The sequence below is a fragment of the Haliaeetus leucocephalus genome, unplaced genomic scaffold, assembly GCF_000737465.1.
Source record: "Haliaeetus leucocephalus isolate CR32 unplaced genomic scaffold, Haliaeetus_leucocephalus-4.0 Scaffold184, whole genome shotgun sequence".
NCBI classification, from domain to species: Eukaryota; Metazoa; Chordata; class Aves; order Accipitriformes; family Accipitridae; genus Haliaeetus; species Haliaeetus leucocephalus.
The window spans coordinates 13,702,771-13,725,067 of record NW_010972620.1 but is presented as its reverse complement, the minus strand read 5'-3'; the positions used below and the strand labels follow the sequence as shown (position 1 = coordinate 13,725,067).

At 38.5% G+C, this 22,297-nt stretch overlaps 1 protein-coding gene across 1 annotated transcript; it reads left to right on the top strand.

Annotated features, from left to right (window-relative positions):
- Positions 1-618: 618 nt before the first annotated feature.
- NOC3L (nucleolar complex associated 3 homolog (S. cerevisiae)) lies at positions 619-17,768 on the top strand. The gene is made up of 21 exons (XM_010565029.1): positions 619-876; positions 1,257-1,464; positions 1,880-2,006; positions 4,876-5,033; positions 5,145-5,198; positions 6,241-6,371; positions 7,018-7,179; positions 7,946-8,039; positions 8,249-8,424; positions 8,642-8,770; positions 9,236-9,367; positions 9,694-9,774; positions 10,360-10,460; positions 10,928-11,000; positions 11,078-11,141; positions 11,229-11,300; positions 12,272-12,453; positions 12,698-12,826; positions 13,472-13,569; positions 15,419-15,503; positions 17,248-17,768. The coding sequence occupies exons 1-21, from the start codon at positions 619-621 to the stop codon at positions 17,377-17,379; spliced, it is 2,646 nt and encodes an 881-aa protein (XP_010563331.1). The 3' UTR covers positions 17,380-17,768.
- The last annotated feature ends 4,529 nt before the right edge of the window (positions 17,769-22,297 follow it).

The following is a 22,297-nucleotide window of genomic DNA, read 5'->3' as shown; positions in this document are numbered from 1 at the left end:
CTCGGGCCTCCGCCGCGGGCTCCGCGGGAGGGGGCTGCCGGCCTGTGCTGGCTCCGAGCGCCTGCCCTCGGGGCCGTAGGAAACGGCAACGCTCCCAGCGTCGGGGGCGGGTGGTAAAATGCGGCGTGGCGAGGGCGGGCGGCAGCTCTTCCCCTCACCGGCGGGTTCCCGGCAGAAGGCAGGTTCGCTTCTCCCCCCTCGCAAAGGTGATTTTGCCAAGGCTGAGGCACGGAAGAAGAAGAAATGCATCGCTGCTGTCCGTTATACCGAGGAGCGAGGCGTGGGAGCTGTAGCAGGGAGCGGGGTGGTCTGCATCGTGTCCTGCTGGCAGGCACTCGGGCGGTGAGGTGGCACCGGGAGACGAGGAGCAGAGTCCGAGCGGACTTGTGGGCAGGGGCAGCGCTGTCTGCAGCTGTTCTCGCTCAGCGTTGTGTCTGTGGTGCAGGGGCAAGCGTCAGCGGTGCTTCTGTCTCTTCGGCACCTTCCCAGTAGTCAAAACTAAAACGGGAAGCTAAAGGTGAACTGACAAAAATTCCGCATTCGAGGAGCCCCACGCTGGTCCAGCCACTCGTCCCCTTACTAAAGGGACGCATGTCCCCCTACCAAGACTCAAATACGATGGCCCATTTTCTCTCCACAGCCCTTGCCTTCCCACGCCCCTCGGTAGGTAAGGTGTGCTGCGTCCGTTTCCATCCCGAACGCTCTTGGGAGTGTTTTGCAGTTTTGGCACGTACGCAGCTTCTGCATCATGCTGTTCTGAGCCTTGCAGTGGGCAGCCTTGTCTCGTCCATGCAGCTGCTGCTCATGGAGAGTCCTCATCTGGAGGACGTTTGCCTGAGGCTGTGGCCTCGTACCAGTAGCTTAAGGTGCTCTAAGGTACCTTGTACCTTGTTGTGTGTTGGGGAAGAACAGCATGCTGAAGAGAGGAGACAGAGTGCTTGGGAGCGCACAGGGCAACGAACTGTGCCCTAACAATCTGTTTACCATACTTTGAGTGTTCGTGTGTCTAAAAGTGATAGACAGCAGGTTTAATAAATAGTTGTCAAAGAATGTTTCTGTAAAACATTCTTTGCAGGTCTCTCTTAAAAATGTGACACAGTTGGGTAAATTTGGAGCTAATTGATGATATTGTTTGGAAGAAACACATTGTTCAGCCCTGTTAGAAATATCGACTTAATGAGATCTGAAACAGTGAAATAAATTTCACAAAGGCTATGAACATGTCAGTTACTTGTAGTTTTCTGTTTGTTTCCTAGAGAAAAAACACAAAACGAGTTCCAAGCTTTCGCAAGTTACTGAGAACTAGTAAAATAAAACTTGACAACAAATTAAAGAATAAACAGTACAAGCAGCAGAGTGCTGCTAAGAAGTATCGAAAAGAACAAAAGAAGTTAAGGGAGGCTGTCAGAGATGCTATCTCTAGAAAACCTTTTCCATTGGAAGAATGCAAGAAAAAACAAGTTGGTAAGTGTTTGCTCAGAGTTATTTTTGTAAGCAAAAAGGTACGAGGGTTACTAAATATCATGCTGCTTCAGGTTGTAAAATTATGTATCAAGAAAACAACATTTCATTTTCTGTGTGCGAATAATTGCTGTTCTTGTTTAAAGGAAAGGGAGAGTTAAGAAAAATATAAAATGTAGCCATGCTGGCAACAAGATCTGACGGTTGGGGATGGCAGAAGTGCATTTGCTCTGATCGTTATTGGATGTTACAATAATGGGGCAGTTTTCAGGGATAACACAAAACACGTGCATGAAGGTTGATGAGCTCCAGGTTGAAGTAAAGTGTAAAATGGTCTCACAAGCGTAGGCAGGGTTAGGTTTCCAAGTTTGAATATACATACAGAATCTTAATCTGTACACATCATCTTCTAAAATAGTTGGAAAACAGGAAGAAGATGAGGAAGAAGATGCTCTTCCACTGGACATGATGGATGAAGATGACTTAAAATTAATGGAGGATTTGGCTCAAAAAGCATCCTTTTTAACCAGAGATCTTTCTTCTAAGTGAGTGGTGTTGTGATGTCTACTTTTTGTACTAGTTCAACTTTTTGTGGTTACTATGTAATCAGTATGTAATGTAATACAAATATCAGGACCTTGCTTTCAGTCTGGTGTTTCATTGCCATTCTGGTTTAGTGTTTCCTTAGTCTGTCAGTACATTCAGTATTAATGTATTGATGTGTATCAGTACATTCACCTGCTCTGCCTGACCTTCAGGATACTGTTTCTGCACACTGTTCCTTCCCATGAGGTCCCTGGCTGTGAAATGAGTAGCATTCCTCAAACTGAAAGAAATGCTTTAATCTGTATGCAGAGTCTTTTATTCTATGTAGAGTACTCGGGACGTTCCCTGCACTTTGGGCCACTGTACTTTCCATGTTGCATTGCTAATTGCTATTAAAAAACCCCAAGGGTTCTGGAAGCCATGTCTGTAAACACATGTGACACCAAAACATTCATATAAAAAATTTGTTACCAGTTTTCTGGAGCAAGGTGTTAGGTCGAGTTCGCAATGAAATACATAGAAGGATAATGCTTCTAGTTGTAGAATCCTAAGTCTTTACAAATAATGCTTCTGCAGAGTAGTCTGGTTACATGATTGTTTGAAAATCTTAACTTGCCTTTTTTGGTGAATGTGAAAAGACTGTATGCCTAGCTGCTGTAGAGTGGTTTTAATTTTCCATGTAAACTTCAGTTTTCTTTAGTTCTGGAAGTGGTTGTTTCAGACTAAATGTTGAAATGAGCAAAAAGCATTTTTTTATTGTTTTCAAAAATAGAGAGCATTTCTTCTAGCTTTTTTTTTTTTGCTAGTTCCAGTACAAATTGTTAATTACTAATTAATAATTTAGTCTAGTTTCTAAGGAAAGTAGTAAATGGCTTTTTATTTCCAAAATTGCAGTTGTGTTGTACTCTATTGTATGGTCTCTTGTAGCCGCATTGCAAGTTCTTGAATTAAAAGAATTTTACTTTAAACCTTCCCCTCCCCCCAAACTAACTGGGTGTCACATAAGTTTCAAGTCTTGCAAAACTCAAAATTTATTGTGTGTTTTTATTTAGTGACATTTTGCAAGATGCAGTTCTATGCGTCTTGCATTCATTATGACAAGGCATTTTTAGAATGGTGGAAAAACACAATGGAAGTAGTTGCTCTTTTACCTGTTTTACTGTTACTAGCTTTTAGCTCCTTTCATAGTGTTCCCTTAAACTGGAAAATTTGTCTTTTTAATCTGTTTGATCAACTGTAATCATTCATAAGATCTTGCTAAATATTACCTCACTTATAAATTATGTGTTCATATTAGCACAGGTACTAATACTTGTGTTCTTATATACTTACATGCAGGTTAGAAATATAGCCTGTGAAGGGGTGGTACACCACACTGCATTATTTCTGTTATCCATGGAGAGTGGGGTGTGACACAGGCTTTCCAGTGAGCAGAGTAAAAAAGCGATAGTAGTAGTGGTAAAAGTTAACATGGACTAGGGTTAAATAAAAATGTGCACTGACCCACTCATTATCACATCCTGGTTAAGTGTCGATTGGGAGGTCAGGGCATCAAGGCATGGTAGGGGAGAGCGAGGCTGTGGGATATCTTAAGGAAGACACTGGACTGTTTGTCCAGTGAGAGGGTCCTAGTCCTGCTTGCTTGCTGGTGGAGTCTTTCATGGCAGGACTGCTCAGGGTTAAGTTTTCAGTGAGCCTCAGCCCTGCCAGGGCACCTGCTCATGCAGTGGGGGAGCACAGTGGGGAGGGAGGCAGGTAAAACAGCACTCTGGGCTAGGTGAGAGACAGGCTGTGCTGATATCTTAATAGTTTCTATTTTGCATCTTTGTATTTTCCTTACTCTTTTCCAAAATTTTTAATATTTTAGAGCTGAAATCATGTTTCCAGAGGATGTTTGCCTTTACAAGCTTCAGCTGATTTGTTCACTGTTGCCTTACTTTGAAGGGTCCCCAAGTCCCTTACTGCTACATGAATGGGAGCAGTGCCATCTTAAAACCTGTCAGCTAGTACTAGGGTTTCCAGATGTGTGGTATGACACAGAATTTCCCTTGTTTTCACAGCAGTTGCATTTTCTTCATGCTCAACAGATCAATCACAGACTTAGAGAATTCCTGTGCTCATTGAGTAGGATTTGGGTACACAGGAAAGGTTTGGTCTGCACGGGGACAGCAAGGCTGAGGCTCGTGCACTGTCCTTACAATGCATGCGTAGGGTGACTGTGTCATGTGTGCAGGGAATCTGGGTAGTCTCTGGGATGTAAAACTACTTCTCATGCAAGTGATTTTTACTTTCTGAAGCCTAGCAGTCTCTGAGCCCAGAGCTTTCAGAGCCCCTCAGATGTCCATAGTTGAAACTCTGCCCCTTACAAGAACAAAAGCAGTGTTCCTGTTACAAGACAGACCATGTGGCATAAAACAGATAACACACTTCATGTACCTGTACTATAAGCAGTTACACCATTTAATTAATTTTTTTTTGTAAATTCAAAATCAGTGCAAGGATTTTGCATGCATGTGTGTGTTTACACTCATATGCCAACATTTCAAAATTCATGGAGTTGGCTGCCCTGCCAGATCAACTAAATTTCATTTTGTCTTTGCTCCATTCACATTTAGTTTCCTATAAAAAGGAGATGGGAAGCACTGTATTGTCCTGAATTCAAAGATTCTATACGGATACACATTAACATTGTTCGACTGAGTGGTGACTGGTGCTATCAATGGTGAACACGCTCAAACATTCCACTTAATAAGATCAGCCATTATTTATTTTTCTAAGTGCGGACTTTTAATCCAGCTAGTATACTGTCATACATGGTTCTTGTCTAATTAGATGGGTAATTCATTTAGTTTGCCTTGTATTTTTTAGTGAACCTGTTCATGTCAAAAAACGAAAACGTGAAAGTGTGATTGACAAATATGAGAAGGTGCCAAGACGCATGCAGACTGAGCCAGAAAAAGAAGTCATCCATCTGCTCCCCATCAAAGACAAGGGTGGCATTATTCCCCAAACTATGGAAAAAACAGGTAAGACACAGATTCTGGAATTGGTATAGTAGCCAAGATGTGTATAATTTATTCTTTTAAAATTCCACAGTGTTTATTACATACTTGACACTAAACACTCTATTTTTGCAGTTCTCAATGTTGCACAGGATGAAGAGGATGCAGAAGAAATGGAGGAAGAAGAGGGTAATAGAACATCATGTTTGCTTTTTGTTGGTTTTTTGGTTTGTGGTGTTTTGGTTTGGTTTTTTTTTCAAATCACTGACATATCTGAAGAGTACTTTGCTATTCCCTAAGGAAGTTTGTAATTTAAGTGTATTTTGTTTAGGGTGGTTTTGAATATGTTTATTACCATGTTGCCCCCAAAGCGTAACAGTGATTCGGAGCTTGCTTTCTTACCTGTTAGGATCCCAGGACCTGAGGAACAGCTGGCTTCATAATCTGTTCCTTAAAAAATATTTTTGTTTTCACCTGGAACTGATGTTTGCATGAAGTTCCTTATATCAATTGTGTCATCTTTGCTAGTGAGAAGGGAAATCTTGGTCTTACTTAAAGAATATATGCTGTGGTTCTAGTTTGATTACTCTGAGGTCATTTTGAAATGCAGTTCAGGGCACAGACTTGTGCTTAAAAGTGTCTGTCTTTGTCTTTGAAATTTTTTGCTTAAAACATCAGAATACCAGGAAATTCAGATTTCAATTTGCAGTTTGCTATCCAGTTAAGAGTCACATTCAAATGACAATTGCAGTTGTAACTCTGCCATTTCTGGGTCATTATTCTCTAAATATAATCTGAAGTTGAGGAAGGACATACTTGTAGCAAAATAATACTCAGAAAACACAAATAAACCAATTGTATTTTAAAAGAAAAAGTGAATAGTGAATAATTTGCTGCAAATTGCAGAGCACTGCAGTTTCTTGGCATAGTTGGGGTCATATGTTGGGAATACCTTGGGGAATACCATTTGCAGATTCAGAAACATTTGGTGCATTTCTTCTTGAAAGCATAAGATTTTGGAGTGGAGCAAAATTAATCTCTGGGTTAATGTAAGCCCTAGCAAGGTCATTCTTAAAGCTTCTTTTACTGTGGAACTGCATGTGTTACTCTTATGTGGGGTTATCATGTTACCCATCTGAAATGCAGTATCTAGAACTGTAGTTCGCAATGTGGTATTTGTAAAGTGGCTTCCCTAGTGACCCTCTTTTCTAACTCTTGCACCTTGTCCTAGACTTTAATGAAGAACCCCTGCCTGTTCTCACTCCTGAGGAAATGTCTGCTCAAAGGAGACAAAAGCTGCAGGAAAGGAAGATGCACATAGCTGCCTTAGCATCTGCCATTCTCTCTGAGCCAGACAACAATGTAGGTAGCATGCATGTATGTGTGCCTGTGTTGTGCAGTAAGTCAATAAATAAAGATCTGAAGTGACCAAACAATAGCAAAAGCAGAAAAATACCTGGGTAGAACAAGGAAAAAGGTCAGTGTTGTATCATTTTTCAGGGGGTGGCAAACAGTGAAACTGCTGCCATAGGTTGTTAGAAAGGATTTGAATCAGTTGAAGATCCAGGTGACTCTGTTTGCTCTGTTTGGGAGTAATTTGTCCCTCTGAATATTTGTGATTTTAGGAATAATACTGTCTGTGGTATTTCCTATCCAAACTACCTTGTTCCTTAAGCATGACCCTTATTTAAGCTCTTATTTCATGGTTGTATCTGACAGTTCTCAGTGTTTCAGGATATGCTAGTAATTTTCTGTAGTTCTGTGCAAGTTTGTTCCAAAGATAAAAATTTCCAAGATAAAAATTTTCTTGGGATACCTAGCATTTCTTGGCCCTTTATGCAGTGCTAAGTAGTGTCTGAGTAACTGCTGAGGTAATGGCTTTCTCTTTCTAGTATTTAAAAACGAGGCATGTTTCTTATGGCAAACTTTTGCTGAAATGTACGTTGTGCTTGTGGATTGGTTTGTGGCTGATCATCAGCTGACTTTGTGTGCCTCTTTTGTTAATCAGATTAAAAAGTTGAAGGAGCTGCGTGCCATGCTGATGGAACAGGATCCTAATGTGGCCGTGATTGTTCGGAAGCTGGTCATGGTTTCTTTGATGGAGGTTTTCAAAGATATTGTGCCTTCTTACAAAATTCGGCCTCTGACTGAAGCAGAAAAAGCTACCAAGGTGAAATATCAAATTTCTTTGTAGAGTATTGTGAGTAGTTCAGATTTTTTAAAGTTATGCCAAATACTAATACTGATTTGTTTAATGTGAATTCATAGTTTTGAGTGAAGGGTGACAAATACACAAGTACTTGTGGAAATTCTGAAACTGTGACACTTTCAAGGGCAGAGGTCTTCATTTTGAACCTTTAATTCTTATGTACTTCCTTCAATAAATAGGTGATATGCTGGTGGTAACGGAGGGAAAAAATAGTATATGAAAGTAGTATACCAAAGGTGGGTGACTTTCATTATAAACCTTGGAATAAGATGGTGTTTTGTGTCACACTGAAGGGAACTAGAAAGAAAGCAAATTATGCAACATTGTCACCTAACTGGCACAGATTTCTTTGAAATGTATTTAATGATTTGCTGAACAAATGCAGAGTAACTTGTTTTCTGGAGTTTGCTTTTAACCAATTCTGGAGAAAGTTTCTTGAATAAAGGTAGTGCAGTTTAGAGTCATGGCTTTAAAATAACATCTAGTTGAAAATTTCACTTCAGTCTCTATAAATGAAATAGGCCTAGTTGGAAAAAGCCCTCTGAGCGCAAGAACATGTATAGAAATACGTAGAAATGTTTTTTTAATACATTTCTAGGAATGTCTGTCTAGATGAAAAAACTACTTAGGTATCTGATATTTATTTTAAAACTTTGGGTTTTTTCACCATTGGCTAATTTCAGGATTTAGCTCTCCAAATAAAATTTTATTTGTGTTATGTTTACAGGTTAAAAAAGAAACTCAGAAACTGAGAGAATTTGAAGAAGGCCTTGTAAGCCAGTATAAGTTTTACTTGGAAAATCTGGAACAAACAATTAAAGGTACAGTCAACACTTCCCATTTTTTGTAGCAAATGCAAAATTGTTTGCAGCATCACAATTTACCTCCTCTGATTGAATGCTACCTGCTGTCTTTGAAATAGTACTTGCATAAAATACGCAGGAGAATGCCTGCAATAACTAAAAATGCAAATATTTAGAAGCTCCCCTACATTCTGAACAGTAGTCACTAAAAATAATATTTTGTGCAGATTGGAAACAAAAGAAGTTGAAGAAAAGCAATGTCATCTCATTAAAAGCATATAAAGGTCTAGCAGAGATAGCAGTGAAGTGTCTGTGTGAGCTGCTTGTGGCCCTACCTCACTTCAACTTCCACAATAACATTATCGTTCTCATTGTTCCGCTCATGAATGATGCATCAAAAATGGTAAGTGATTTTCTGATTAGGGAAAGAGTTTTTGTTTTGCATGAAAAATAATCTGTTTCTGAGCTTTATTCCACAATATCCAGATCTTGTGGCCATATCTTTTTGCTGTTTCACTGGCTGTGTCCACTTTCTAATTAGTAAATACCATCAGTATTACCAATTAGCTGTTGTGGTGGACTTGGCTTTACAGAAGAATATGTTTGAATTCACTTTTCAGATTTCTGAACTGTGCTTTGAGGCAGTTAAGAAGCTCTTTAAACAAGACAAGTTGGGCTATGCTTCACTTGGTGTAGTTAAGGTCATTTCTGGCCTTGTGAGGGGTAGAAATTACGACGTCAGACCTGAGGTAAGAGTCTTTCTGTTGTACTACACAGTTTTCTTCTGTCAATGGTTTAAAAAAAATCTGAAAGTTCCAGTTAGTGCAGCTGTTGGCTATAGACAAGGAGAATTTTCTCACTCTGTCAGAACACAGGCAGCTTAGGAGCAGGCTGAGCCGGAGGGTTAGGAAGAGAGATATGGGGCAAGGGAAGGAGACTGGGAGGAGGAGATCAGTTCCTGACAGAGACGTGGGTTGTTAGGCAGGGAGACTTGAATTGAGAGAGGCAAATGGAGGAGTGGATAGAAATGGACAGTGCTGGGGAAGGAACTGGGAGCAGAGATGAGAGATAAAGGTATGAAGGAACAGGAGAGGAGTAAACAGAAGAACCTTTGACCAGCAAAGCCCACTAGCTGGAATGGAATTCAGGATTTCTTACCCTCCATTCCTCTGTTGTGGATCACCTTGCATTGTATTTATTTTATTTTACAATAGGTGTTAAAAGTATTTCTTCATTTAAGAATTAAGGAAGTAGAATTACAAAAAGATTCTGAAGACATTGCACCAAAGAAAAAGTTCATGACTTACAAAGAGAAAAGAAAAAATCTTTCAAGAATGCAAAGAAAGGTATGACCTGTGCTTTCTCATGCTCTACTTCAGTGAATTTATCTAGCAATTTGTTCTAGCGATGATTGCACTTGTCCCGTTGCCATTGTTAACTCTCAGCACCAGTGATTAGTGTTTGCGTTGAACATTTATGAGGTTCTACAGGGAATTGGTTGTTTCTGATAGGAAGGAATATATCTAAGCTGGTTACCCTGTAGCATCACAGGGTAACTTAAGCAACTCGCCAGGCATAGAAGATTTGTTCTCTGGGTATCTTTGGAACCTGGATATCCAGGCTGGTTGGAAACATTTAATCTGTTATCTTAAAATCAACTGTATGTTTTCAGTGGAAGAAAGCAGAAGAGAAACTGGAACGAGAGCTCTTGGAAGCAGAAGCATCAGAAAGTAAAGAAAAAAAACTGAAGTTGGTAAGTAATTTAGAGATTATTTTCCTATTTTTGCAAAATAGCAGCTCCTAACCCTTTTGTAACCAAGTGTCTCCTCTCCATTCCAACCTGTCAGCATTCCACCCCTCTGGATAATGTTGGCAGCTTACAAACATTTTGCCTGTGCCAGAGGTCTAGGTTTTAGTAAACCAGGCCCTCTCAGTTTACCCAGGAAAGCCAACTTAGCCATTCCTATTTCCTTCTGTTATCTGCACAAAAAGGTATTTGAATCCATTGACATATGTCCTCCAGGTGCCCTGTTCCATATGACACTATGTAATGACTGTTACCAGCCTCTCAGAGTTGCCTTTAGGCAAACGAAGAGTGTGGCTAGCATGGACTGAGGGGTAAGAGAGGCTGTTTAGCTAGGAGAGTGTGAGGGGACAGAGTAGGGAGCAGGAGAGCAGGACTTGAGCTTTTCAGCATAAAAAGAGCAGAGATGGCAGTGCCAGGACTGGTTTGGAAGGCCTGAATGCAGGCTTGGACAGAGGAGCATTTTCAGTTGAGTTTAAGTGAAGTAGAAATGTCTGTTTTCCATGCTTAAGTATTTTCTTTTCTTTTCTTCAGCACACAGAGACCTTGAATATTGTGTTTGTAACTTACTTTAGAATCTTGAAGAAAGCTCAGAAGTCTCCACTTTTGCCAGCTGTGCTAGAAGGTCTTGCAAAGTAAGAACTGGTCCACCTTCTTTTGTGTGTGTTAGAAAAGACATAAAGCACTGAAGGGATTTTGGACTTTGAAAGGGATTTATAAGCAGTGAGAGAAGATGGTCCCTGACAAATTGGTTGAAATTCTTTTATATCTCAGCTGAAGTTTTCACCTACTTCTAAACATATTTCAGTGTGATGTGAAATTTCCCATGATAGAACAGATGTGATGCAAACCCAGCAGGGACCGATGTGATTCCATTTTTTTGTTTGATTACTTCCTGAAGAACATGAGCATGTCTCTAGAGCTATAGGGAAGCCGTGATGAGCAGCTGGGGGGCTAAATCATCCATCTATGTGAAGATAATAGATGTTCAGCATTTGATTTTGCTCCGCTTTTAAGGTGTGGATTTTGGCAGTTCAAAATACTTTGAACTAAGTTTGCAGATAATGTCATAGTTTAAAAATAAAAATCTCTTTGATTCAAGGTTTGCTCATCTGATAAATGTGGAATTTTTTGATGACCTGCTGATTGTCCTTCATTCTCTTATTGCATCTGGGGTAAGTTGAGTGAGCTTCTATTACAGTTACCTTAAAATTATGTTCTTTTGGGTACTTAATCAGTTTTGTATTCTTAGGGTTTAAGCTATCGTGAGAGTCTTCATTGCATTCTCAGTGCTTTTCATATACTCTCCGGTCAAGGTAAGAGATCTTTAAAAACAAACTTTTGTCTAATATTCTCTGATAAATTAATGGACTAAATGTATTTATTTGGGATTATGTCAATAGGTGATGTTCTTAACATTGATCCGATGAAATTCTACACACATCTTTACAAGACACTGTTCAGCCTACATGCAGGTAACTGCAGATTCTTATTTTCATTTTTTACCTAGATAATATTTATTCTGCTTGTTTGGTATCATAGCCTTAATATAGTGTTAATAAACTACAGTTGTTTTAAGATACCTGAGTTCTGATGAGATTACTGTCTATTTTAATGTACTTTTTTCTCAAGTTGCACATTGCACTACTGCAGTACAAACACTAGAAGTATTACTGCAATACATGGTAACAGGTTCTAATCATGTCATTTCATTAGGGAATTCTAAGTATGTGATCTTGGATAAGCATTTATCCTGTCCTCGGTTTATGGTTTTTGACTTATAGTTGTTTCTTTTAGTGGCATTTTAAAAATTATCTATTTTTTCTCTAATAGAGAAAAATCTCTAATTTTTTGTAATATAATTTTTTAAATAATTTCAATTTAAATTCTGTTTTCTAAAATCTTTTGGTTTGTATTTCTCATTTTTATAATTCTGACATTCTAATTTTCTAATCTAAATTTTCTAATAATTCCCAGAAGCTGAATAGTTTATGAAAAAAGATATTTATAAAGTTTGAAATTAACAGTTTTAATTAAATTCATAAATGTATATTCACTAGAGAGGAAAGATTGAGAAAAAACATGGTACAATTCTGGATGGGTAAAAGACTAAATCTTTGCACCATTTAACAATTCATAAAAGATGATATAATGAATGCACTTAGGGTTAAAACACTAACTGCTTCTAATGTTTAGACATTTTTGATGGAACAAATGTTTTCTTACAAAGGAGTACAGAAACAATGATACATTTTTTCTGTTCAAAGCTGGACTATTTTTACCAAAAAAGTATGGATGCTTATGTCTGTATCGCATTAGTGCTGTGTTTGAACCTCCTAGCTTTCATGCTATTTCTCAGGTTCCAGTGTACAGTCAATAGCAGAGTATTTAGCTGTATGTTCCTCGAAATGGTTATTTACTCTTTTTATGAAATTCTGCTTTCGAGGTGGTACCAATGGTGATACAGAGATTGTGCTCCAGTGCCTGGATGTCATGTTTGCCAAGCGGAGAAAGCAAGTTTCCCAGCAACGAGCTCTTGCTTTCCTAAAGCGACTTTCCACACTTGCTCTTCATGTACTTCCAAACTCCAGTGTTGGCATCTTGGCAACAAACAGGGTGTTAATGCAAGTAAGTTTTACTTGTTGGAATTTTTAGCTTACTGGTTAAAGGTTATTGGATTTTTGAACAAATCGATTTTATGCAAAATATTTTGAAGCATCTTAAGCAAGAGTGATGAAAACAGAGTATCCTTAAATGCTGCTGAGACTGAATAACATGGAATGAATCCTGAACTTAGCTTAACCATGTTATAATTGGATGTGTAATGTAAGCTACTCAGTCTTTTTTTTTTTTTTTTTTTTTTTTTTTTTAGAAATTCCCAAAGATGGACCTCTTACTAGACAATGAATCTCAAGGCAGTGGAGTTTATCTTCCAGAACTAGATGAACCAGAGCATTGCAATGCTCAGAACACAGCTCTGTGGGAGCTGCATTTACTGCAGGTTAGTGAGTAGCTGAGTGATTTGGGAAGCAAAAGTCAGCAGTAAATAGCTGCTAAATGTTTATATGCTTTACACAAACAGACAACAGAGGTCTTCAGGCTTATCAATCAAATCTGGCCCATGTGAGCCTATTCCATACAAAGAGGAAGAGCAGCACAGTGGTATAGGGAAGGAGTGAGCTCAAAAGGGGATATTACACAGCCCGTATGATAGTACCACACTGGATCTTACTGTAGGTTGCCTAATAAGACTCCTTTAGAGGCTTTTTCAATCTGTTAAGTTCCCTTGCAGTCCAGTCCTTCTCCAGGGAGCAACTGACACCTTGCTCCGTCATTCCAGCCAGGGCTTAGAGTTTGGGGTCTGGGGATGGCTTCCTCTGCCCTTTCTCCTGCCTTCTGGGAGTAAGAGTTAGATTTAACTGTGGAGTGTTATGCTCACAGCATGACATACTAGTGAATAGATGTATGACTGGGTGTTCTCATTCACTTAACTCCAGAAACTGACTGATTTTGGTGTGCTTAGTTTCTCTGTCTAAAAAAAGCAGAACCTTCCATCTTATTGTAATGGAAATAAATGTGAGAATCCATGATAAATACATTATCCCTTATCCCTTGGTCAATTGCCTTCTTTCTTCCTTTCTTTCAGAGACACTATCATCCAACAGTGCAGAAATTTGCAGCTCACCTTATTGTTGGAGCTCCAACTGAAGGCTCAGGAGCTCTTTCACTTGATTTGAGCCAAAGGTCAGTTATCAAAGAGTTGTGTTTTTAGAAGTAGTGTCCTGAAAAGATGCTGTTGCTCATACTTTATTAAAGGAATCCCTAAAAATAATTATCTGTAAAATTAAAAGATTCTGTTCTTCAAACTCACTTTCTTTGTTCTTCTGCCAGTACAGAATGTTGGCTGCTTTTTTCTTTTTTTTTTTTCTTTTCATTTGAGGCTTGTTGCCAGGCTGTGACAAGGGTAAAAAAATCTCAAAGTGCAGTGTGCTTTCTTCCCACGGGAGCAAAATATCTGCATTTCCTCAGTAGCAGCCCTGATCTGAATATGAATCGGGATCACTGAACCATGACTGTCCAGTGTAAACCAGAAACCACGTTGCAGCGTAATGTCCATAGTATGTTAAAACATAAGAACAGCCATCCTGGTTCAGACTAAGGATCTAATTCAGCATCCTGTCTTTGGCAGTGGCTGGAAGCAGGTGCCTCAGGAAGAGTAAAAATAGGGCAAGCATATAAGACACGTGCTCTGAGCAGTGTCCTAGCCTCCGACTGGTTTCAGCCTGGTAGATTTCCTGAACGTGATACCATTTTCTGTTTAGTACCTCTTCATGGAATTCTTTTCAAAACTCTTCATTGTCCTTTGAACCAAAGCACACATCTTGCAAATACAGCATTGTTTGGTAAGGGTTCCATGAGCCCACAGCTCATTATGTTAAGACCTACCTTCTTTTGTTTTGAACCTGGTGCCAGCATGCATCATTTAACAGTCCCTGGTTCTTGCTCTGGGAGGTGAAATAACAGTCTGCTCTAATACACTCTTTCTGTGCCTCACATGACTTGGTGGACCTCTATCATATTGTCAGTCTACCATCTCTTCTGGCTGAAGGGATCTGGCCCAGACAGGAGCTGTTCCATACTTTTCATCATCTTTGTTGTCTGTTCCTGAACTTTAACGAATTCAAGTATTTAAAGATTAGGGAATTGGAGACTCAGATGCAATATTTGAGATGTGGGTGATTGTGGATTTATACACTGATGAAGCTATTTTCTGTCTGTTCTCTGTTTCTTTTCAACCGCAAACAGCATTAAGATCACAATCCCATGAAAGTACCTGTCATAACAACAAGATTTTTTCCTTAAGTGATAGTGGTCAGCTCAGACCCTATCATTTTTATGTGAAGCTGAGATTGCTTTTCTCTCTGTTTTTCTCCACACTAAATTTCATTTGCCATTTTACCAACCATCTCATAGAGTCTATCTGCAGTTCTTCACAGGCAGCTCATTCTTACTGCCACAAATAACTTGGTACTCTCCAGCTTATCTTTGAGTGTATTGAAAAGCGTAGGTCCTGGCACAGACCTCATACTTTCTTTCTGCCATTGCAAAAACTGATCATAGACTCCTGACCTCTGTTTCTTGTCTTTTAACCAGTTCTTCTCCCATGTGATGGTCTTCCTGGTTCTTCCATGGCTGCTTAGCTTTCATAAAACCCGTTGGTAAGGAACTGTTGGAAATTCTAGCAGATTGTATCAGCTAGATAACCTTTATCAACTTTTTTTTTTACTTTTTCAAATATGTACAAGGCAAGCAGCGACTGCTTGGAGCTCTGCCAAGCCAACAGAAGAGTTTTCTTGTCTCCCATTTCTTCCTCTGTCCCCCAGCTGAGTATTTAGACATATTGTACTTGCATTGTTTCCCAGCTGTTAGCTTCTGATCTTTTCCAGGTGATGTTCATCACTCTGAGGAGTTCCTTAAAGCATGGTGGAGGGTGTGAATGGCGTGTGTGGGACAAGCTGCTCTTGGTTTGGTGATGTATTATTTGAAAAATGTATCTAAGGGCATTTTTCTTTCACTGTGTTTTTTGCTATAGGCCTGCTACAGAACTTTTTGAGGCATACAGTATGAGAGGAATGACTTTTAATCCCCCTGTTGCATCAGTAACACCCAGAAGGAAGGTACCATCTCATCTCTCTGTGTCCTTTTTTAACCATGATATACCAATATAACCTGTATCTGCTGGCTCACTATGCAGTGCCCAGGCATTAGCACACCTAGTTTGGCTTTCTGGTTTCTGTACTTTCTGTGTCAAGTATTTTTTTTTAACTGGCATAAGATAGCATTGACTATAAAGAAGGAAGAAAAGCTCTATGAATAGTTTCACCTCCCATAGCATCTGTTAATGTAGCAAGATGAATGTGGTAGCTATTATTTTACTTACCTTCTTTTGCATTTTGCAGTGGTTCAGTGCAGATTTCTTGTCCCTTTTCTGTAATGATGAACTAATGTTTGTTCAAAAAGCAGTAATAAAAAGCTAGCTCTCTTTCCCCAGTGTGGGTAGCTGGATTTCCAGAGCCTTTCATTCAGTATGTAGAAGGATACTGATCCCCATTAGTGTCACTTTATAGCTTTAAAGTGTAAATTCAAAGGGAACAAAGAGCTAATATATAGAGGAGAAATGGGTGAACACTTTTTAAATCCTCAGCACTGGATGTGTTCCAGATGCCAACCTCCATTAAATGTCCAGTGAGTGGTGTGTCCTTTTAAAAAGTGGTAATTAATTTTCTTTCTTCCTAATGAAAACATTGTAACCTATTAACCTTGTTAGTGCCTCCAATTTGTAACTAACTCAGTAATGTCAGTTAAAGCCTTGAGAGCACAATTTTTTTCCATTTTACAGAAGCAACTTCCAAAAATGTATTTGTACTTAATTATTCTGTCTTTTTACAATGACTTCTTGACGTGTCTGTCCTACTAGGGTGTTAGATTAGCAGCCCTGACAGAACAAGGCTGGGAACAGCAGATAGGAGATTTGTATAGGGCTTGAATAAGGAAATGCACAAGCTCTTTAAGGCAGCAGAAACAAAGAAAGAGGAAGATAACAGAACAGACTGTCCATAGGTGGTTATAATGGACATAACTGGGAAAATTACCTTGGGGTCTTGCCTGCTTTCTGGCTGTTTGGCTCATTTATCAAATTTTGGCAGTATCTAAGTTTTACCGTATCTGTCCTGCATATTTTTCTCTGTGTGCCATGCTGCCATTGTCTGTCAGCACCTCCTCCCTGCTGACAGAAGCTCTGAATTGGAGTTTCCTTTCCCTGTGCACCACTAACGAGAGGATCTTATTTGTCCCTGAGTGCACAAAGTACTCGACTCTGTGAGTGTTAAGACTTGAACAGGGAGGTATAAATCATGTGCATGACTGTCCCCATCTGAGCACCAGGAAAGAGTGGAGGGCTTCCAATCTGGCTGCAGGCAGAAGGGGTCTCTTGAGGCAGGGTCAAGGCATTCCTTTCTGACTCACAACCTCTACTGTTAGCATTATTGTTTTCACTGGCCTTTTGATCAGAGATGCTTGATTTATTTTTATAAGGTGTGTTGAACAGGAAGCAGTGTGTAAGCACCTTCAGAGCTGGAAGCTGTGGCTATTTGTACTAGGTATTCTTCCAAAGCCCAGCTTACAACAACAAAAAAATCCTCACGAAAACCATGAGCTTATGAAGGACTGCCTGACGCATGGCTTTGTTGCTAGCCAAGTGAAACTTACTGGCACGCCAGATATACATGAGCTGCCAGTTCCATAGGTCTAGTCTAGATGACCCGGGGCATGGGAGGGAAACAGGACTGCTAATTTAAGCTATGCATGGAAAACACATACTGGCCTTGTTTAGTAATGCAACTAATATTCTGTAATTTTCAGGATACATTCTCACAAATGGATTCATTTATAGATGAAGAGCTAAACAAACAGCTTCAACACCACATCAGTGAGACTGTTGTTCACAAACCCTTGGATTTTGCTAAACACTTGAAGGAATCATCCTTTTCATAAATGTATCTATCAATCAGTCATGTTCAGTTGGCTTCTTAATTATGGAGGAAGATTGGCTGAAACAGATTTCCACTCATCATTAAAGGAATTCAAGTAGGCTTTTGTTTGAATATAGAAACACACAAAAAATGTAACAGCTTTTCTTCACACGGAGTTACAAGGCCTCTCCACTTAACCACCAAGCCCATGTGCTCAGGCTTGGGAACCACCATAAACATTCACATCGGTAATTTAAAAAGACACAAAACCAGGTCGTTTTAAAATTGTTTTAACCATGCATTATAGTATTTTTGTTTATATATTTTCTAATTTTTATAACAGAATATAGGCATATGTGTTTCTGAAAAATCACTGGGTTGTGTTGATAAATTAATAAATATTTTGGAAATTTTAACATAATATTGATGGTTTTGATGTTTAAGATACCTAGAGATTTGGAATATGTATTGCATTTTTTCTGTTTTTCTAACCATTTATCTCATCTTGAAATGATTTTGCAATTGGTGGGGTTTTTTCCCTCCGATGAATCTTGGTATTGGCAAATTGAGCCTACTGAATTCCAGTTCTGAGCTATCATCTTGATTGAATGCTCTACTACAATGTCTTCAATAAACCATTGCTGTCAAGAATACTGGACAAATTAAAGGTAAGAACTTAAATCTTTTTTTTTTTTTTTTTTTTTTATTTTGGAAGTAATTTTTCTCCCCATTCTCCAAATATTAGTTACTGCTTGGTTGTTTTAGAATCCATTTTCAGCTGCATGTTGGCTTTGCAAACAGTAAGTAAAATATATGAAATAACTTAAAAGTGAGTATTGGCTTTATGTGAATTCTGTTCTACAGGGGAGTGTGGTGGGCTGTCCCTGGCTGGCAGCTAATACATTTTGTAGTGTTTAGTCTATGATGTGATAATGATACGTGTTGTAAGTTTTGCAAAGCTTCTGTTCAAGTCGCTTAACCTCCTTACAATAATCAGAAAATGATTCTTTTTCTCTAGGTATTTAGTCGCTTATCCTGATTTATGGTTCTTAGATAGTTTTATAAGTAAGTAATTTATTTTAATACACGTTTTTAGTATTAATCAGACTAGTTCACCAAATTTCAAGTAGTTAAACATGAATTCACAAACATTTTTGGAAGACATCTCTCTAATAATGGATTAGAAAATACATATTTTACTATGTAGATTACAAAACTGCCTACATAATACTGATGGTAATACATGTGTTTCTATCTGTTTAGGGTGCCATTCCCATAGCTTTTGAGTAATTCTTTTTAGTTGTTAAGTGTTTGCAACTATGGATGTGATTTAAATTCTGAAAAATTCCAAGGGGGCCATTTTCCAGTACTTTGTCAGTTCAGGAAGACAAAAAGCAAAGAGTCAACATCTTAAACCATTTATTTTTTTTACAACATATACAAATACAAGTTTAGTCTTCAAGTCAGCAGAGAGAAAACAGTCCAGGTGGAGAAGTAACTTTTAAAATTGTTCATTTTACATAGTTTCCAAACAATGTAAAGACTGGCACGTAGTGACGTTGCATTGTCAGAATCCTTTGACATGCTTTAAGAGGCAGACGAAGACAACTGTACAACTAAGTCATTCTGAAATATCCTATGCATGTATTGGAGCGAAATCTGTTTACTGTTGTTTATTTTTGTGTTTAATTTGCTAACTCTGCCAAATGTCTATCACTGTTGAAGTTACAAAATATTTATCACAGACAGGAAAAATGCCACCATTGTTTGTTAACATTTAGTGGGCTACCCTAAAAGTAAACTGAGTTTTATAGTGGACTAGTAACAGCCAGTGATTAAAAACCAAATGTTAATTGAAGCATTCAGAGAGCTAGAGCAGAACAGACAGTTCAGTTTCAGAAGCTGCAGACTCACCCTTTCACTGAAATGTAAAGCTACCAGCAAGTTCTTTTTTAAAGACAAACTATGTAAGAGAATGTGTTCTTGAAATACTTAGATATTTCCATGTTAAAGTCTTTAATTCTTGAAAGCACGTGATTTCTAGAAGCAGACGGCTTTCTGAAGATGGCTATTGAGATATTTCATCTAGTAAGATTTGTAGCAATAAAAAAATATGACCAGATTTTAAAAATTAAAACTGACATAATATTTTTTATTCTTATAACTACTAAACTTGGGATCAGTAAGATAGATACAGGAAACCCTCCAGGCGAGAGGAAGTACCTCCTGGTGTGCCCCAGTTCCTGTAAACTGAGTAGTACTGCAATGAGGCCAGGATCTGTGGCTGCCCAGCTTTTGTCCCATAGTGTCACACCACTGCAAGCAGCACATGCTACACAAGGAAAATATGAGAAATTGATAGAAACGTAACAGTGGTTTTAGAATAGTACAGAATAAAATACTTCTGTATTTTTGCCAATAGGCAACAGAGCATGAGATTTCCACCTGTAAACTGTTCAGCGTGAGACTGAACACAGACTGCGTGTTTCTGGAAGGTGTTGATTATTTACATTCCTTTCTTTCAAACTTTGTCCTGGAAGCAGCTTCCTGTAAATAGTTTGTAATGTAAAAATGAATGTATTTTCCTAATTGATGTCCATGCCCAGCCAAAAGCACAGAAAGGGACAAAGTTATTTTATCAGTCTGTCTTTCTTGTCATAGGAATGTGTGGACAGGTATTCCTGCAGAAATAAAATCTGTGGCTAAGCAGAATAAACTTTCCTATTAGAATAATAACTCAGCACATGAAATTGGTTTAACTGGGCTTTCACAAAAGTTAACATCTCCCCCCGCCCGCACCCTCCCAGCCCTTTAATGCTTCAACTGGTGGTGTATTTTCATTATTTCATTATGACAACACTTGGAACCAACACAAAGGGAAGGATACTGTATTCCTTTCCAACCCCAAAATATATACATTTCACCAACAAAAGTTTACTCAGATGTTTACCAATACCTAAACTTGAAATTGATATATGTACATTAATGAAAATACTGGAACAGTGTAATTAGCTTTACACAATTCCAGATGTCTACATGCCTACAAAGTTGGGGGTTTTTAATAGCCAAATATTTTGTTGTTCTCTTTCACTGTGATAAACAGCAGCAAAAGTAGCTTTTGTCTTTGATGAGGAAGATACTTATATTAATAAACTGTTCCCACAGCTAGAAAATTATTGTATTAGCATCAATAGTACAAAACTACTGTTTTTAAATTGCCACTAGACTTGAGGCTAGTCTTAGACCTGTGTTACACAATGTGACATTTTCCCAAGGGTTTTTTTTCCTTTTTAAATCTATGTGACAAAACCATTAGTGGATGATGACATGGGCGTAAGAACTTTCTCTGTTGAATCTCATGAATTAGCAAGCATGTCTTCCAGGCTACTGTGATACTGCAGGTGATGTTAACAATTTTCAGTGCTGCTCAATATAAGGAAAAAAAAAAAAAAGCCAAACAGGTAAGGGTAAACTCCATAGGAAAGTAAGTATTGTTTCTAAAATGCCATAAAAACACCAAAAGAAAAAAATTCTTAGTGATGTGAAATTGCTAGTGTTAAAATAAGAGAGAATGAAACTAACAATTAAAAAAAACCAGTTGCATTAGTTGAATTGTGCAGTAGGTTGATGTAACTATTTCCCAGTAATTCCAAAGTATTCCAAAGCAAACTGCATATAAAACTATGGATAAGAAGTTGTCACTTTTAACATTTTACTGGCTATCAGTCTTGCATTATGCATGTGCCATGAGGGTGGGGCAGGGAGAGAGCGTACCTCATACTTACAGAGGCTGGCTCTCTAGTTAGAATTCATAACACAGAAGTGAAGAGGCTGAGGCGGTTGGGTTTTTAATTGGATCATAGTGCTGAATTGCAAAATGCTGTTTTGCTACATCAGTACTGAAGATAAGCAGTGGGAAATGCATGGCCTCTGGGAAGATACACCATGGGGAAATTTGACTTTTTTGTGTGTCTGTGGTTATTTTGGTTATTTTTCCTGCAAGCTGGAAATGACCTCAAGAGGGCACTTTTTTGCTTTGGTAATGGCTATGTTGTAGGAATTTTCTGTAGTGTATAGTGAAAGACTTCATAGCTTCTGGTGACAGAATGCAGGTTCTCTCTGCTTGCTTTTGTGCCAGTTAATGACTTTGCTTTCTTTTATTTCATTTTCTAATTACTGGCGGGTGGGGGTGCTGGTTGTCACAGGACTACTGCCTGTAACTTATTGCCCTTTCATCCTTGCACTATCAAACATAAACCTCATTTTAGTTACACTGCTGTTTTATCCATTGCCTGATACAGCTGCTTAGGAGCAGCAGTGTTTTGTACTCGAGTGCTGAAGTTGATGTGGAATAATGGAGTACACGAATCACTCCCTGTATTCATGGATTTCTTGATGTAGTCACACCAGGTAACTGAAATGCTTTGTTTAGGGATTGCTCTAGGGAGACAAAATGGAGCAATTGTTTCGTTTGTGCCCCTGTAAGTTGGTATGGATTCTTTTAATTAACTAAACATGTTAGTAACTCCCATGTAGGGGAAAAAGAGACAACCACAACTAACTTAAATATCAAAAGATGAATTCAGCAAACATAAAACTTTACAACAGTGTTTCTATGTAAACAAAAACATCAAGAGTTATACTATAAGAGCTCTTTATACTCTCTGGGTTTAACAGACAGGTAAAAAGACATTTCCTGACTGTATGGAAAAATGTATTTTGAATTCAAAATTTTGAAATGTTAATTACATTTATCAATGCATTGTTTTGAGTTTGGTCAGTTTGGGGTATTAAATGTCTTGTGCTGAAAAGAAACAACCAGAAAAGTTCAAACATTTTTTCCTCTAAATCCAGAGAGAGGTAAAAATTCTGCATTTTCTAAAAAGTAGTATATGATAAATATATTATACAATGGCATGTACTTTGGAACATGATAATAA

What these genes read in the sequence shown, in the direction of transcription:
- NOC3L (XM_010565029.1), top strand. Translation starts at nt 619, where the DNA reads ATGGCCCATTTTCTCTCCACAGCCCTTGCCTTCCCACGCCCCTCGGTA. An exon ending in ACTGTTCAGCCTACATGCAG is followed by an intron (nt 11,301 to 12,271) that starts GTAACTGCAGAT and finishes TCTGCTTTCGAG; the next exon opens with GTGGTACCAATGGTGATACA. An exon ending in TCACTTGATTTGAGCCAAAG is followed by an intron (nt 13,570 to 15,418) that starts GTCAGTTATCAA and finishes TTTTTGCTATAG; the next exon opens with GCCTGCTACAGAACTTTTTG.